General features: G+C 45.1%; 1 protein-coding gene across 5 annotated transcripts in view; it reads left to right on the forward strand.

Moving 5' to 3' along the window:
- LOC135376535 (zinc finger protein 271-like) overlaps positions 1 to 15,224 on the forward strand; it is a 26,599-nt gene continuing 11,375 nt past the window's right edge. For 2 of the 5 annotated variants that reach the window (XM_064609068.1, XM_064609072.1), the window contains exons 1-5: positions 1 to 129; positions 202 to 328; positions 1,608 to 1,690; positions 1,820 to 2,040; positions 6,419 to 6,571. In XM_064609068.1, coding sequence (XP_064465138.1) covers positions 1,905 to 2,040; positions 6,419 to 6,571 — 289 coding nt within the window. In that variant the 5' untranslated portion in view covers positions 1 to 129; positions 202 to 328; positions 1,608 to 1,690; positions 1,820 to 1,904. The remainder of the gene's footprint in view (positions 130 to 201; positions 329 to 1,607; positions 1,691 to 1,819; positions 2,041 to 6,418; positions 6,572 to 15,224) is intronic. The other 3 variants (XM_064609070.1, XM_064609071.1, XM_064609069.1) reach the window with 3 other exon arrangements.

Consider the following 15,224-nt stretch of genomic DNA (forward strand, 5'->3'; position numbering starts at 1 on the left):
TCAAACTTGTAAACAAACATGCTCGGCACAAAGTTTGAACAGTGCACTGGTTTAAAGCTTCAATACGGTTCTAGTAGTGGCAAAATAGCTTCGAGTGTTTACTTTTCACTTCGAGGTATTTGAAATGAGGTACTCTGTCAATTAAGGGGCTATTGGGATCTTCATTATTTTGAAAACATCCTTCGTTCCGTGCTCCCTTAGTGCACCAGCATTGTACAGGTACAGGACAACAAAACAGTTTTGTGAAGAACGCAGAACAGGACCTGAAGGAGCAAGACACAGGCCGCATGCTCGAGTGAGAGAAACAGGGATTCATCTACGGAAAATAGTAAGTTATATCTCGACGTATAACCACATTAGCCCGCATAATTCAACTTGGATGAGTAATGAAATGTTGGAGGAAGTGTCCAGAGTAGTGTTTCAACATCACGGTACCCCCGTGCGTGTCTTGACAACTATATGCTCGCTTTTGCCAAATGGGCGCCTAACTTGACGCATAATGATGAAGCATAATGCATCGGCTGGGCATTCTTTTGTTGGTGTCACCATTCCGCAAGTCGGCTTTATTCATGCAGTGTCGTGGTTGTTAGATTAAGTTTGTTTAGGTTCCGTTAGTGTTTAGCTTATTCTAGTCAGGGTAGTGTAAGATAGCTTCGTTTGCAACGTGAGACAATTGATGTCCTGGGGCTAGAACACATATAGAACGGACAAATGCGTACGAAGCCTCGAGTGCTTAAGAAATTAATGATGAAAGATGGATAAGTCTCTGGAAAGGTTAGCCACCTGTAGGACTCGAACCCACGGTAACCCCGAAGATACGGGTTCGAGCCCTACAGCTGAATAACCTTTTCAGTGACTTCCATCTTTCGTCATTACTTTGCAAATTGGTACAGCTCTAGGTTAGGTTCTGTTTGTATAGGTAACTGAGTCTGTAGTTGGATAAATCCAAGTTACCTTCGTGCAGCTCGTCCTATGCCTTCCTATGCACCTTCTGGACGGTGCCGGCTTCAGGCGCTCTACCGCGTTCCTCATATCACGGACAGTCCGACGGATTTCCCTGCATAAACAATTGGGTCCATCCGGCAGATGCTATAAGTCCCCGTCATTTATCGGGAACTTGAGTAAATTTTTCAAGTGCTTCACATTTGTGTTTATTATTACTTTTTTTTTTTTTTTGGCGACATACCTTTATGTGACAAATTTTTTATTTCCATTCGTAATAATTTGCTTAATAAAATTTGATTTAGGTGACAATCACATCAGCAGGCGGCAAAAAGCTAGTAACAAATTATTCCGTTGACCATGTGATTTCTAGGTGGCGTAGTTTTCTTAAATTATATATTATTATTATTATTAGTTATAATTCAATTAGACATTTTCTTGGACACCCTGTATGTGGTCTTCCTACTTAGATGGTACTTTGTCATATACTGGGAATATATGAATTAAGCGAGTGTTCATGCACGCACACATTAACAATTCTATTTACATAATAATTGTTATAAAATTGGCTGCCAGCTAAGCAGATGTTGTATACTGCACAAAACTGCTCATGGCTTCTTGAACCTGGAAAGTAGTTAAATACGTGTATCATGTTTCTTCGGAAGGAGAAAGAAGTCCACGCAATATTTCTTCAGGAACTTCTTTCCGGCACCTCTTCTGTCTGAACGTAGCTGACCCTCTGACAACGGTGAGTCGCCGTTTTCACGAATACACTGTTCAGGGATTTCATGTTCTGTGAGCGTACGAAAACCGTCGCTGTATTTGTTTCACTTCGGGACCCAATTTTCTCTTTTCAATTTACGTGGGATGAGGACAGCACTGCGCATTAAAGAAGAGGCAAGAGATTCTTGTGACTTCGAGTCATCACATGCCAGGCCCTTTGGAATCACAACTCCAAGAAAATGCAGTTCTCTCTGGAGTTCCGCAATCAGCCCGTGAGAGTGAAGTCGGAACCACCTGATGTTGCATGCCTGCCACAACAGGGCCAGGTACATCAACAGCACTGCAGCGAACATCCTTCAGGAGGTGATGCTTACGGTAAAATCCTCGTAAACTATGCACTCAAGTGGGGAATGTTTGATAGATAGTGTCTGACCTTTTTCGGGTGAAGTGCCCAAAGCAAATTTGGGTGGGAAAAAAATGTCCATTAACATTGTTCCCACTGGTCCTTGAAACACTTGAATACCCTAGAATTTCAAAATGTAATTTTCGACGTTTTGGAAATCCCTGGGATTTTCCACAGTCCTTGAGAACCCTCCATTTTGCATCTTTTTCTTATTGTCATGGGGCTGGTTGTGCAAATTCCACTTATCTTGAGCTATCCATGGTTTTGAACTATGCCTGAATTTCACGATTTTTTTCCCACTTGCCCACTGTGGCTTATCCAGCAGTGCGGCTTATCTGATGACTTTTTTTTTCTGGTACCTATACCATACGCTGGTTTTAATGAACAACAGTGTCTCTGGAACAGCACTGCCCAGCCGACGCAGGAACAGTGCGTAACACGAACGGGTCCGCATTCGAGTAGATTTGTCTTCCTGGTGCATTCCCCAAAGCAGCTTTAATGAAAGTGGTCACAGTGATTCACGTCTTCTGGAAACAACTGACCCATCAATTCATGAAAAATGCCAAAAAATTGCACAATCCAATCTTGGTAGAACTCTAGAGCTGACCTCCTTTGTTGTACACCATGATGACCCCAGAGTATGGACCAAAGGGTTTATTGCCTTCTCTATGGCCTCCTTCGTTGCACAATTCCGTCGTCTCGTAACACCCGTGGCTTATCTGCAGAAAATTTTCGAAAAGCTCCAAGACGCGTCCTGCAGCTTATCTGCCAGAAAATTTTCAAAACATTCCTAAAGACGCATCCTGCGGCTTATCTGGGAGTGTGGCTTACCTGCCAGAAAATTTTCAAAACTTTCCAAGACGCGTCCTGCGGCTTATACGCGTGAAATTGCATTAGTTGCAAAACCTTGGGGGTTACCACTGTTTGCAATAGGAATCTAGCCTTACAATTCACCAAATTAATTTGTGCAACGTTACCACTTGGAAGAAAAACACACTGAAGACAGAGCCATCTGGCAACAACGAATGGGATCCCAGAAAGGATGCAAAGGGCGACATCCAATGAGACAGCAGGAGAAGAGCACGCATCCTATCGTGACTGTGCGCGTTTGGAATGGGTTTGATCGTAGTGTTCTGAATGTGCACGGCATGACGCTGCATTTTTCAATAGCGATTCACTCAACTGCAGCCCACTATAGTTCTCATAAATTTTCTACTGACAACAATTATCGTCCTGTCCTTGGGACAAGGACGCCAGGCCACTTCGCAACGCGCATTGTTTTTTGCCAATCTCACACGTGATTGGAATTCAGGGCAGGGAGAAATCTGGTTCAACGGGAACCAGCCATAAAGTGATTCTCGCAAGGGGATCATTGGGGCTAATCGGGTCTAACTCGAAAAAGTAAGACCCTGTTTATAGAATGCTCTTGGGGAACATGACACGGTAATATTCTATAGATGTATCGTAATTTCACGCGTATAAGCCACACTTCAGATAAGCCGCAGGGCCTATTTTTAGGAACATTTTGAAAATTTTGCCAGCAGATAAGCCACGGGAAATACGACGCGACTGATTTGTGCAACAAAGGAGACCGTAGGGAAGGCGATAAACCCTGCGGCCCATATTCTGTGCTCGGCATGGTGTACGACAAAGGGGTTCTAGTGTTCAAGGAAGATCGGATTGTTCCCTTGTTGCGGGTTCTTCATGAGTCCGCCATCATCATCGGCCAAGCCCCGTTGTCTAACTCACGGCAGTATACATCATCGAGGAAACTTACGTGTCATGGGGTGTAAATTCGAGGCTGTGTACAATATACTAGAAATTATTACTACATCATCGTACTTCACGGTTATGAGGTAAATCATCAGTTAGGAGGGAGACTTAAAGGAGTTGATTGAATCAAATCAATCGAGTTTATTTGAATTTTTCATCCCAATTTTTTTTTTCAACCCTATGAGTCCCATGCAGTCATGTTACACTCTAGAATAAAGTTAGAAACCTTGCATCACATTTTCTATTTCCCAAAACATTATTAATTACGAAACAATTGCAGCAGTTTCCAAGGTCTTCAGAAGGCTGCATTTTATCACAAAGCAAAATTGCGCCGTGTATATAAAATACAACGAGCACTTTTAACAACACAGCAGTAGTCTTAGTTGCATAGCAGCTTCGCTAAGGATGTGCACAAAGCACGTAAAATAAAACTCTTCGAGTCTGGGAACAGCTTCACAAAGAAAGCTGCCATCTCGCACGCCTTGAATACCGACTTGCTGTTTTGTCGAATACACATAAAAAGAGCATTTCTTGAGCCCATGCTCATACGGAGTGTCCTAGAAAACGTGTCCTTGAATCATAATAAAAAAAATTGCGCCACCTAGGATCATGTGGCCAAAGGCATTTGTGCTCGCCAGGTTTTTTGCCACCCCCTGATGTGGATGTCAAGTAACGTAAGATGTGTTATGTAAATTTTTGGGAACTGAACCTGGACATTTACTAAGTAACGGTAACTTTTTTGATCCCGCCAATGTGAACAGTGTGCCCAATTCCCTCGAATTCACGATAATTGAGAGGGATATCGAGGAGCTATCCCATCGAAAAAAAATAGCCGAACATCGTGCTTTTCGGGGTACCAAGAGCATATCGCTCGGCAACTCTTTGATCGCAATTATCGTTAGTCCGACGAAAGGAGGTTGCAAACTCAGCCCACAGAGGGATAGTAGAAAGAGACAACACAGATATGGCTCATCTCATCTGGCTTCTGCTGGGATCTGCTGTCTTCCCTCTCCCAATTTGAAGAACTGTCACTTTCTTTACTATCACTCTGTAGGCTGGGCTTGCGGCCTCTTTTCATCTCACTGACAACGATTGCACTCAAAAACTCTTCGAGCATTACGCTCTTGATGCCACGAAAGGTATTATGTTTGGCTATTTTTTCTCCTCAATATAGGGATAGCTCCCCAATATCCCTGTGAATTACCATGAATTTCAGTAAACTGGGCACGCTGTTTGCATTGAAGGGCTAAAAAAGTGACCTTTACTTGGCAAATTTCCGAGTTCGGTTCGCGAAAAAATACGTAATAAAACTTACGTTACACGAGATTCGCATCAGGAGGTGGCATAAACCTAGTAAGGACAAATGCCATTGAACGCATTGTGAAGTTTTAGACTTGCATTTTTGCCTGGTCGAAAGCGATATAAGAAATATATAATGTCCTTCTATTGCGCTTCACTATGTCAATTTTTGCAAGTGAGCATGGACCCGCCATCTGTACATGTAGACATCATACGTCATTGTCTTTCACCATCAGGCATGCAAAACAGCCATGACTGGTGCACTAATATTATACACGTCTCTGCACTCTACTGTCATAGTCGTTCAAAAAGTGGATGATGGCACACTGCTCCACGTACAGCCCATAGCTTACCGTAGTTTCACGAGTATACGCTGCACTGCAGAGAAGCTGCAGGACACGTTTTTAGGAACGTTTTGAAATTTTTCTGGCAAATAAGCCATGGCCAATACGAGGCAACTGATTTGTGCGACAAAGGAGACCATAGAGAAGGTCATAAATCCTGTGGTCCATACTCCGGGGTCAGCTCTAGAGTTTACCAAGATCAGAATTTGCCCTTGGTGGGCGCTTTCTCATGGATTGATGGGTCAGTGGTCTTCCAGAAAACGTGAATCGCTGTCACCACTTTCGTTAAAGCTGCTTGGGGGAATGCACCAGGGAAGACCAATCTATTCGAATGTGGACCCATCCCTGTTACGCACTGTTTGTGCATCGGCAGGGCAGTGCTGTTCCAGAGACACTGTCCTTTCTTTAGAAATGGCATATGGAAGAAATAGTCATCAAATAAGCCACACCGATGGATAAGCTGTGGAGCGCCCCTGAGAAAAAGAATTGTGCATAAGTCGTGGCTAATACGCGTGAAATTACTGTACTGCTTTATGGTGCTTTCGTGTTCTGAATACTGAGGTGCTTACGGTAGACGTGATGCAGCAGGCCGCGTACAGGCAACACCGCAGAGTGTGCTACGAGCCCCGGGAAAAGTGCCCACTCCTCCCACTAGGGGATTCGCTTTTGGCGCCCCCTATAGGTGCTGTATGGGGCGTACGCCCCTTCACCCTTCCGAAACCCAAATCCTTTCCCGCCCAACAACCCTTTCCCACGCTTCCATTCGTGCACCATTGGCTGTGGTGTAGCCCCGACTGTTCGTTACTGGCGACAGCGCACACCTCTAGGTGCAATATATAGTTAAACTAGGTTCAGAAAAAGTACAGAGGTGGTCGTCGTGTGACCCGAAGCCTTGCCATGTGGCTTACTTCTCTCCTTTTTTGTTTTACTTCAGGAGTAACAGCTGGGACATGTGACGTTAAAGATGAAACTCGAGAGGAATCTTCAAAGGAACATCCAATCATGGAAGTCAAGACGGAGCCTTACAACGTTGAAGTCTTGGCTGGACAGGAGCAAATGGGGCACAACTGTGATTCAACATCAGAAGGTAAATACAAAGTTGTCGAAGACATTTAGTCAACACTGACAGTGTGACAAATTGAAGGATACAACAAAAATGTACTTTAGTTTTCTGACAGACAGGTATCAGCTTTCATGTACACGTTCTGTTCAATGGAAGATTCTGAAAGTTATGGAAAATAGACGTGGAGATTCTTTACCAAATTTCACGTCACCGTTGCATCTCAATATAAGGAAATAGATAATGACTAAGTTGCATTTTTTGTGCTCATGCGCCTCCACTATAATAGATGTCTTCCGTATGTTTCGCCTCCATATCTTATACCCAAAACGCACTGACGCAAGATCTACATCATGTGCAATCGTGATAGGCAGCGATTGCGAACGTGCTGAGGTGCGGACAAAGCGAGTCTCGGCGACAGAGATCCACAACACAAACACTTGTCCCGCGTTCGCGAACATGATTACACACTTCAAGGAGGGTTGGCACACGTGCAGTGGCATCCTTTCACTTTTTCATCTTCTCTCTACTCACACTGTTGGATCCCGTACTGATTCCAGTGGCCCAAACGAAGAAAACAACATGGACAAACGCTGAAACAGCCTAAATAGCATTTACATTAATGTGTGTATATTTCAAGTAGACATCCTGGACCAATGCTTTCTTTTAATTTGAAACTTCAGTAGGCATTGTGCAAAGCTCTCACTAGACGGCGTCAAATGAAAACCTGGATCACGAACGTGAAGTGCGGACAGCGCCGCGTGTCCAGCGGGATTACGCACACCATGATTGCGGGGCGATCCAGATCGTGTGCGACAGTGCGTTTTGGGTATTAGCTACGCAACTGTGAGGAATTCCTCTTATTAATTAGGTATTCTGCGTAAAAATCCCAGCTTCGAAAGACTGCCGTCTATTCTTTGTTTGTCTGGATTTATTTATATCGTGCCTACCAACGGCTGACAACAGTCTAAAACAGGGCAAAAATATTCCAAAAGCCGGGAGGCGACATAACTACACAAAAAAGTAGAGAACTCCGACTTTACAAAACAAGGTAACAAGGTTTACTCAGACGTTTCGTCTGTCATGCGACCGATATCATCAGTGCCAAATTGAATGAGGGATTATACAACCGGTCGCTATTGAAGGAGATGAGAGTATTGTTCGGGAAGGGGGCCACGGTTTTTGTTACAAACCGAGGGGTCACCGCTTATGTGCCAAGACTCCAGTGTTCTCGAGCCAAGGTCATTGTGTTGTCAAAGTCGAAACAATGTCCCGTGTCCCAACAATGTTCTGTAAGCTCCGTCTTAAACCGTGTGGCGTGCGTCGTGCTCTCTATGTCCCGCTTATGTTCTATGAAACGAGTGTTCCGTTTCCTGTCTGTCTCGCCAATGTAGCACATGTCAGAGTCTTGGCATTGTAGTTTGTAGACTACTCCAGACTGGTCTTCCGGGCGACGGGGTCCTTTGGTTTCAATATGAGACTTCGTTTCAAAGAACATAAGCGGGACATAAATGCGCGATGCATGCTACACGGTTTAAGACAGAGCTTACAGAACATTGTTGGGACACGGGTCATTGTTTCAACATCGACAACGCAGTGACCTTGGCTCGAGAACAAAGATGGGGACCCAGAAAGCTTCTAGAGTCTTGGCACATAAGCGGTGACCCCTCGGTTTGTAACAAAAAGCGTGGCCCCCTTCCCGAACAATACTCTCATCTCCTTAAATAGCGACCGGTTGTATAATCTCCCATTCAGTTTGGCACTGATGATATCAGTCGCATGACAGACGAAACGTCTGAGTAAACCTCGTTATTTTGTTATGTGAAGTCGGAGTTTCTACTTTGTCTACTGGGCAGTACACTATAAAAATGTAATATACAATTGAATTCATAGGAAAAGAAGAATGAACAACCAGATGAAACAGCAGCTATATATCAATTCACAATTCAGGATTAAACAAAATAACGATCAGGAAATAATCAGACATAATTACAGTAGTTACAAAGTAGATGATGGGCAGAACATTTGAATTGGTGAAGATTCATGTAAATATCAATGTTGAGGTGGTTAAAGCCATTAAAGAGAAACTGCATACGAAACGAAGGGATCATTTCCTCATTAACCGGTGGGTGGAATAATACGAGTTTTCTACTAGGACGAATAGTACAATAAAAATGTAGCATAGATAATAGGTGAGAGCAGTTAATACAGCCGTTGACCAGCTTATACAAGAACAACAGATCGTTCATAAGACGTCTCCTGCTCAACACAGGCAAACCTAAATAGACCAAAAGTCTAGGATAGGAATAATCCAATCGTCTTCCGATATATCTATAAAAAAGTACTCTAATAAACCTTTTTTGAATCCTCTCGATATCAGACGACCTCGTCGATGATAATGGTTCCAAACGATCGAGGCAGATTCGACCTTAGACCTAACAAGGGCAAGATAAAGTTGCATAAAGCAAGCTGAATATTTAAATACTACACGCGTAACACTAGATATCAAACCGAGCAGTTGCAGACAATTACGAACAAGCGAGCAGACATGATCAATGAATGACAAAGAAAAATCAAATGTAACACCAAGGTCACTTCTAATGTGATAATATCCATAGAGTAGCTATGAGAGATGATCTCTCTTTTACGACTGAAGGACACAATTTTGGTTTTTCAGAGGTTCTAGACAAGGTCATTCTGTTTACACCAAGTACTGATCGCTTGAATATCACTTTGCAATAAATAACAATCCCGGTGAGTCCGAATTTCTCGAAAAATCTTGATATGGTCGGCAAATTGTAAAATGTTACGGTGTTTAAACATTGAAGTGAAGTCGTTGACAAATATCAGGAAGAGAGAAGGGCCAAGGTTGGAACCTTGAGGCACTACTGAGGTGGATGAGTATCATGAGGACATAACATTTTGTATTCTGACACAATTACGGCGACCATGTAGGTAGCTTAGAAACCGGGAAAGGTAACTGTTGCAGGGGCCATATAAGAATAGCTTCTGGGCCAGTAGTGTTATATTAGCTAAATTTAAATGTAATTCTGAATTTAAAAATAGTGCCCAATTTTTATCTAAATCAAATGTGATACATGAGATTGAATGTCCCACATGTGAAGATTTCCTCACAGAGAAAGCCTGTGATAATGATACACGCTGTGACTTCAAACTCAACACGTTTAAAATATTTCAATTAACCTTTAGATAGGCATTTAACCTGTGTAGGCGTTTGACCTGCTGCAGGCTGACCTTAATAAAGTATCCGAATGGAATGGTGTAACAGCTGGGCAATGGAACTTAACCTAACAAAATGCAAGCTTCTAACGGTGTCCCGCAACAATGTGACTAGTCAGGCCTATGCTATTAACGACATCCCTCTTGAGTGTGTCTCCTGCTATACATACTTGGGCGTCTTCATCTCTAACATCCTTGAATGGCAAAGACGCATATTGAGTACATAACTAATAACGCATCCAACACCCTGGGCTGCATTCGTTGAAACTTCTCATCTGCCCCGGTTCACGTGAAGACCACGCTATATAAAACGCTTGTCTTGCCTAAACTGGAATATGCTGCTTCAGTCTGGGATCCTGATCAAGATAATCTCATCAAACTAATTGAGTCTGTTCAGAACAGAGCGGCCCGTTTCATATTAGGCAACTACGATCGCACTGCCAGCATCACCGCGATGAAAACTAACATGCGATTGCTTTACAATGGAAAATTATCCGCCTCTGCCTGTTCCATAAAATTTTGTATCACAATGCGACTCTAAAATCTTCTTTGATCACACCACCATCGTACATTTCCCTTCGTGTTGATCATCGTGAAAAAGTAGGTGTAGTGCATTGCTCAACGAGATCATTCCAGGGCTCATTGATTCCCGGCACCTCATCAGAATGGAATAGTTTACCTGGTTCTGTGACTTCGATTACTAATATTATAGAATTCAAAAAGAGTTTGTGCGACCTCCTTCACTTATAATGTCATTGTATATTGTCGCGTTTATCTCGCTAATAAACTTGTACTCGAGAAACGTCATCATGACGTTGGTAGACACTCCGAAACCAAACCAGATCAGAAGGGGAGAGCTGGGTTCAACGAATGGGCAATTGTTCGCTGCCTCCTATTGAAAGAAAAGTAGGACTGAAGGTAGCTTCCCTTTCAGAGACCATCGTAATCCCCTCAAGACCGTGGCTTTCGGGCGCGACCTTGTTCGCTACTAGCATTGAACGTGGTTCAACTCTACCAAACTTGTGGCGCTGTCGAACATTATGACGTCATTTGTTTACAAACAGGTAGAGGTATTTTCCGGATTCTAACGCGCACTTTTTTTCGGGAAAAAGTCGGCCTACAATCGCGTGCGCGTTAGAATCGAGTGCAAGCAATTCACGAAGAGCGAACTTTGAAAACCCGACGCAGGCAGGAGGCGCCATAAGCGTCTGGAAGCCCATAGCATGCGTAGTCCCTACTGGCCCGGTCCATACCACGTGGTCAGGCACGTGGTGTATCTTGAACAGCCTAAAACCAGGCTCCAACAGCTCCCCATAGAGCCCATAGTTTGAGAATTCACACAACACTGGGCACGCGACCAATGAGAGTGCAACGTTGTAGAAATTATGCAATGCCAGTCGGCCAATCAGGGGCCTTAACTTTGGCTGAGCTTTCGGCCGGTTCTGGGTACCATCGACTTCTACCGGATTTCACGCCTACCGCCGTTACCCGATATTCAAAATAACTGAAGCTTCTTTTGGCTAAAAGAAATATTTATTTGACACAAAGCACTGAGTCAAAGATCTAATACATGGGTGCACTGTGAATACAAAGTCCACTGCGTTGTTGACGCACTGTAACTAAGTTCGAACTTGAAACAAAACGAACAGCCTTCGAAATGCGACATGGCCCGAGCGTGTTCTTCACTCTCCAACCGCTCCAACTCACGAAGCATTCCAGTTCCGGAGTTGATAGACTGTTCGTGGGATAATAGTCGTGTCCAGGAACAGCAGAACACACGTTGAGTCACAACGACGCATGAATAAACCAGCGAACACTTCTACAAACTGTTCTGCCGATTGACATCACTGAAACACGGAACACAAGAGGACGCCGTGCCGGCCGATGAGCATCTTCTTTCGTTGCTTGCAGAGCAGAAGGCACTTGTATGGCACGTAATCGTAATCCTGTCTTTGTTGTCAGCCCTCAAAATCCAACGGCGCCCGAACGCGTTCTTCACTCTCCAACCACGCCAACCCACGAAGCATTCCAGCAGTTGATAAACTGTACGTGGGGTAATAGTCGTGTCCAGGAACAGCACAACACGCGTAGAATCAGAAACTGTTCTGCCGATTGACATCACCGAAACACGGAACACAAGACGACGAACGCCGTGCCAGCCGATGCGAGCTATTTCGAAACTATGCTGAAACTTGAAACTGCCGCCGGCACGCTGCACGCAGATGCGCGTGAAGAAAATGCGATTTCAAAACATTGTCGACCAATCGGAGCGCGCGCACAGTCTAGGCCAATGAGCTTGCAACGTTGTAGATTGGCGTAGTGGTACATACTCTACAGCCGCATCCTCGGTTACCTGAGGAGGACTGCTAAAACCAGGCCTCCACAGCTCCCCGCATTTGCGGCAGTAGAAAAATAAAAACACGTCACAGTCACGTGGTACTACATCGTCAGGCATCATGACGGATGCCCATTGGCCAAAGGAGGATGCGCGCTCCGGGATTGGTTGATAAAGTTTCGAAATATCTCACAGCTCACTTTTCGCGGGCAGTCTGGGCAGTCGGCCAGGCGGGCAGCTCCAAGCAAGGTCGCTGCGTCTCCGCGGCTCGCCGATGTCGGTTGACCACAACGACCAAAGAGGAAGTGTACGCGCGGGTTTGTTCGTGAGCTATAGTGACTCTGGCCATGTACTGATCTCCGATAAAGTGTCAACCTACGGACATTCTTGCCGGGTCGGAACTGGAATGCTTGGTGAGCTGACGCCTGAGGAACACTCTCGAGCGCTGTCGCATTTTCAAATACAGTGACTAAGAAGAGAGTGTTCGTAACGACAAAAGTATTTCCCGTGACTGTGTGACCTACGGTGCTTCGCCAGAATGAGAAGAAGATGCTCATCTGTGAAACGCACGCACTCATGGACTTCGCTCGCCTCCAGAAGTAGACTGTATGTGTGCTTTGCAAGTTCGAACTTGGTTTGGTTGCTGTCTATTCAAGGAACGAAACGTCCTGTACGCACGGTGAATATATGAGTCAAGCATTTGAGTTTATACGTTGCATCAATAAATATGTATTTCGCCTATCAAAAATGTCTTAGTTATTTTGGAATAACGGGCGCCAGGTATGAAAACCAGTAGAAGCCAATGGCAGCCAGGGCCGGCCGAAAGCCGAGCCAAACTGAGAGGTTGCTGATTGGTTGGCTGCTAGGCATCACGACGCATTTTCATTGGTCGTATGTCCAGTGTTGCCTGAATTATCTCAAACTATGGGCTCTATGGGGAGCTGTGGGCGCCTGGCTAAAACCACGCCGCTGCGTTCATCAACGCAGTACTGCTGATAGCGCTGATAGTGCACAGCCGTGTCATTCTCGCGACGCTAATCCGCATCTTAACCGATGAAGCAAAAGCGTATTCACTACGAGGCTTCGTTCAAGCGACGGGTGATTGCCTATGCGGAAACAGAGGGCAACCGTGCAGCATCAAGGAGATTTTCTGTGCCGGAGACCAACGTCCGGGACTGGAGAAAACAGAAAGTTCAGATTCTGGCTTCAAAGTCGACGCGCAAAGGATTCAATGGGCCGAGGCACGATAGGTACCCCCACGTGGAGGACCTTCTTGTCCCTTTCATAAAGGATTTGCGAGCACGACATTTGCCAGTGAAGTCAGAAATCATAAAGGTGAAGGCCCTGGAATTTGCAAGGGCTGCGGGCATTCCACGCTCAGAGTTCAAAGGCAACAGGAGCTGGAGCTGAAAACAAGGTTCATGAAGAGAGCAGGATTCTCATTACGACGCCGGACCACGATCTCACAGAAGCTGCCAGAGGAGTACGAGGAGAAATTGGTTGCTTTTCAGCGCTACGTAATCAACGTCCGCCGTACCCACTGCCATTTGGTTGGCCAGATCGGGAATGCAGATCAGACCCCGATTTTTTTTTTTACTTCCCATCAAATTACACAGTCGAAGAGAAAGGTGTGAAGCAGGTCGCCATTACTTCGACGGGAAACGAGAAGAATCGAGTCATGGCTATGCTGTGTTGTACTGCCGACGGCTTCAAGCTTCCACCGTACCTGATTTTTCGCCGAAAAACTTTGCCAAAAAACGAGTCCTTCCCGCCTGGCGTGATAGTGAGAGTGAATGAAAAAGGGTGGATGGACACTGATCTGATGATTGACTGGGTAGATGTCGTGTGGCGGAAACGACACGGTGCTAACATGGGCCTCCGCTCCATGCTTGTGCTCGACCCTTTCCGTTGTCACATTTCGGAACGCCTAAAAGAGAAGTTGCACGCTTGCAATCCGGACCTTGTGATCATCCCGGGCGGGATGACTTCACAATTACAACCGCTGGATGTGTGCCGTAACAAGCCACTGAAGGACAATATTCGGGCAGCGTATAACAACTGGCTGATCGATGGTCATCACGTCATGACACCCGGAGGAAGGATGAAGTGCGCTTCGCTTCAAAATGTGTCTATATGGATTAATGATGCTTGGAGAAGCCTTCCCCAGACAATGGTTCAGAACGCTTTTAAAAAATGCGGTATCTCAAACGCGCTTGACGGGACGGAAGACGATTGTCTGTGGACCGTGAGCAGCGACAAAGAAACTTCTGACGATAGCGATGCTGAATAAACGCTTGTTCATTGTTTGTTTCAATGTTTGACAGGGGTGCATTTTCAACTTTTTTTGCGGCTAAGTCGTAAAAATCACCTGCGCGTTAGATTCGGGGGCGCGTTAGAATCCGGAAAATACGAAGATGATACTAGTATATGTTCTAGTCGAAGTTGCTCGTTTATTGTCATTATGTTGCGCTCGCATGTTCCTGTGCTTTGTCATTGCATTGTGTCCTGCTCACTCCCCTCTTTAGTGCCCTCTGGGCCTTGAGGGTATATGTATCAATATAAATAAAAAAATAAACCTGAAAAAGTCACTCCCTACATATAATGCCCTGCTATTGCGCTCCATTATGTCAATTTTTGCACGTGAGTATTGACACTCCAGCTGTACATGTAGATGTCATACATCATTGTCTTTCACGATAACCATCGGATGTGCAAAACAGCCGTGACAGGTGCAGTAGTATTACACATTACACACGTGCGTTACACATCTCTGCGCTCTACAGTCGTAGTCGTTCTCAAACTGGACTATGGCACGCTGCTCCACATACAGGCCATAGCTTACTGCTTTTGTGTTCTGAAGATTGATGTGCTTACGGTAGACGTCATGCAGCAGGCCGCATATAGGCAACACCGCAGAGTGTGCTATGAGCCCCAGGAAAAGTGCCACTCCTCCCACTAGGGGATTCGCTTGTGACGCCCTCTATAGGCGCTGTACGGGGCGTATGCCCCTTCACCCTTCCGAAACCCAAATCCTTTCCCCCAACAACCCTTTCCCACGCTTCCATTCGTGCACCATTGGCTATGGTGTAGCCCTGACTTTTCATT

The sequence above is a fragment of the Ornithodoros turicata genome, unplaced genomic scaffold (assembly GCF_037126465.1).
Source record: "Ornithodoros turicata isolate Travis unplaced genomic scaffold, ASM3712646v1 ctg00001143.1, whole genome shotgun sequence".
Taxonomy (NCBI): domain Eukaryota; kingdom Metazoa; phylum Arthropoda; class Arachnida; order Ixodida; family Argasidae; genus Ornithodoros; species Ornithodoros turicata.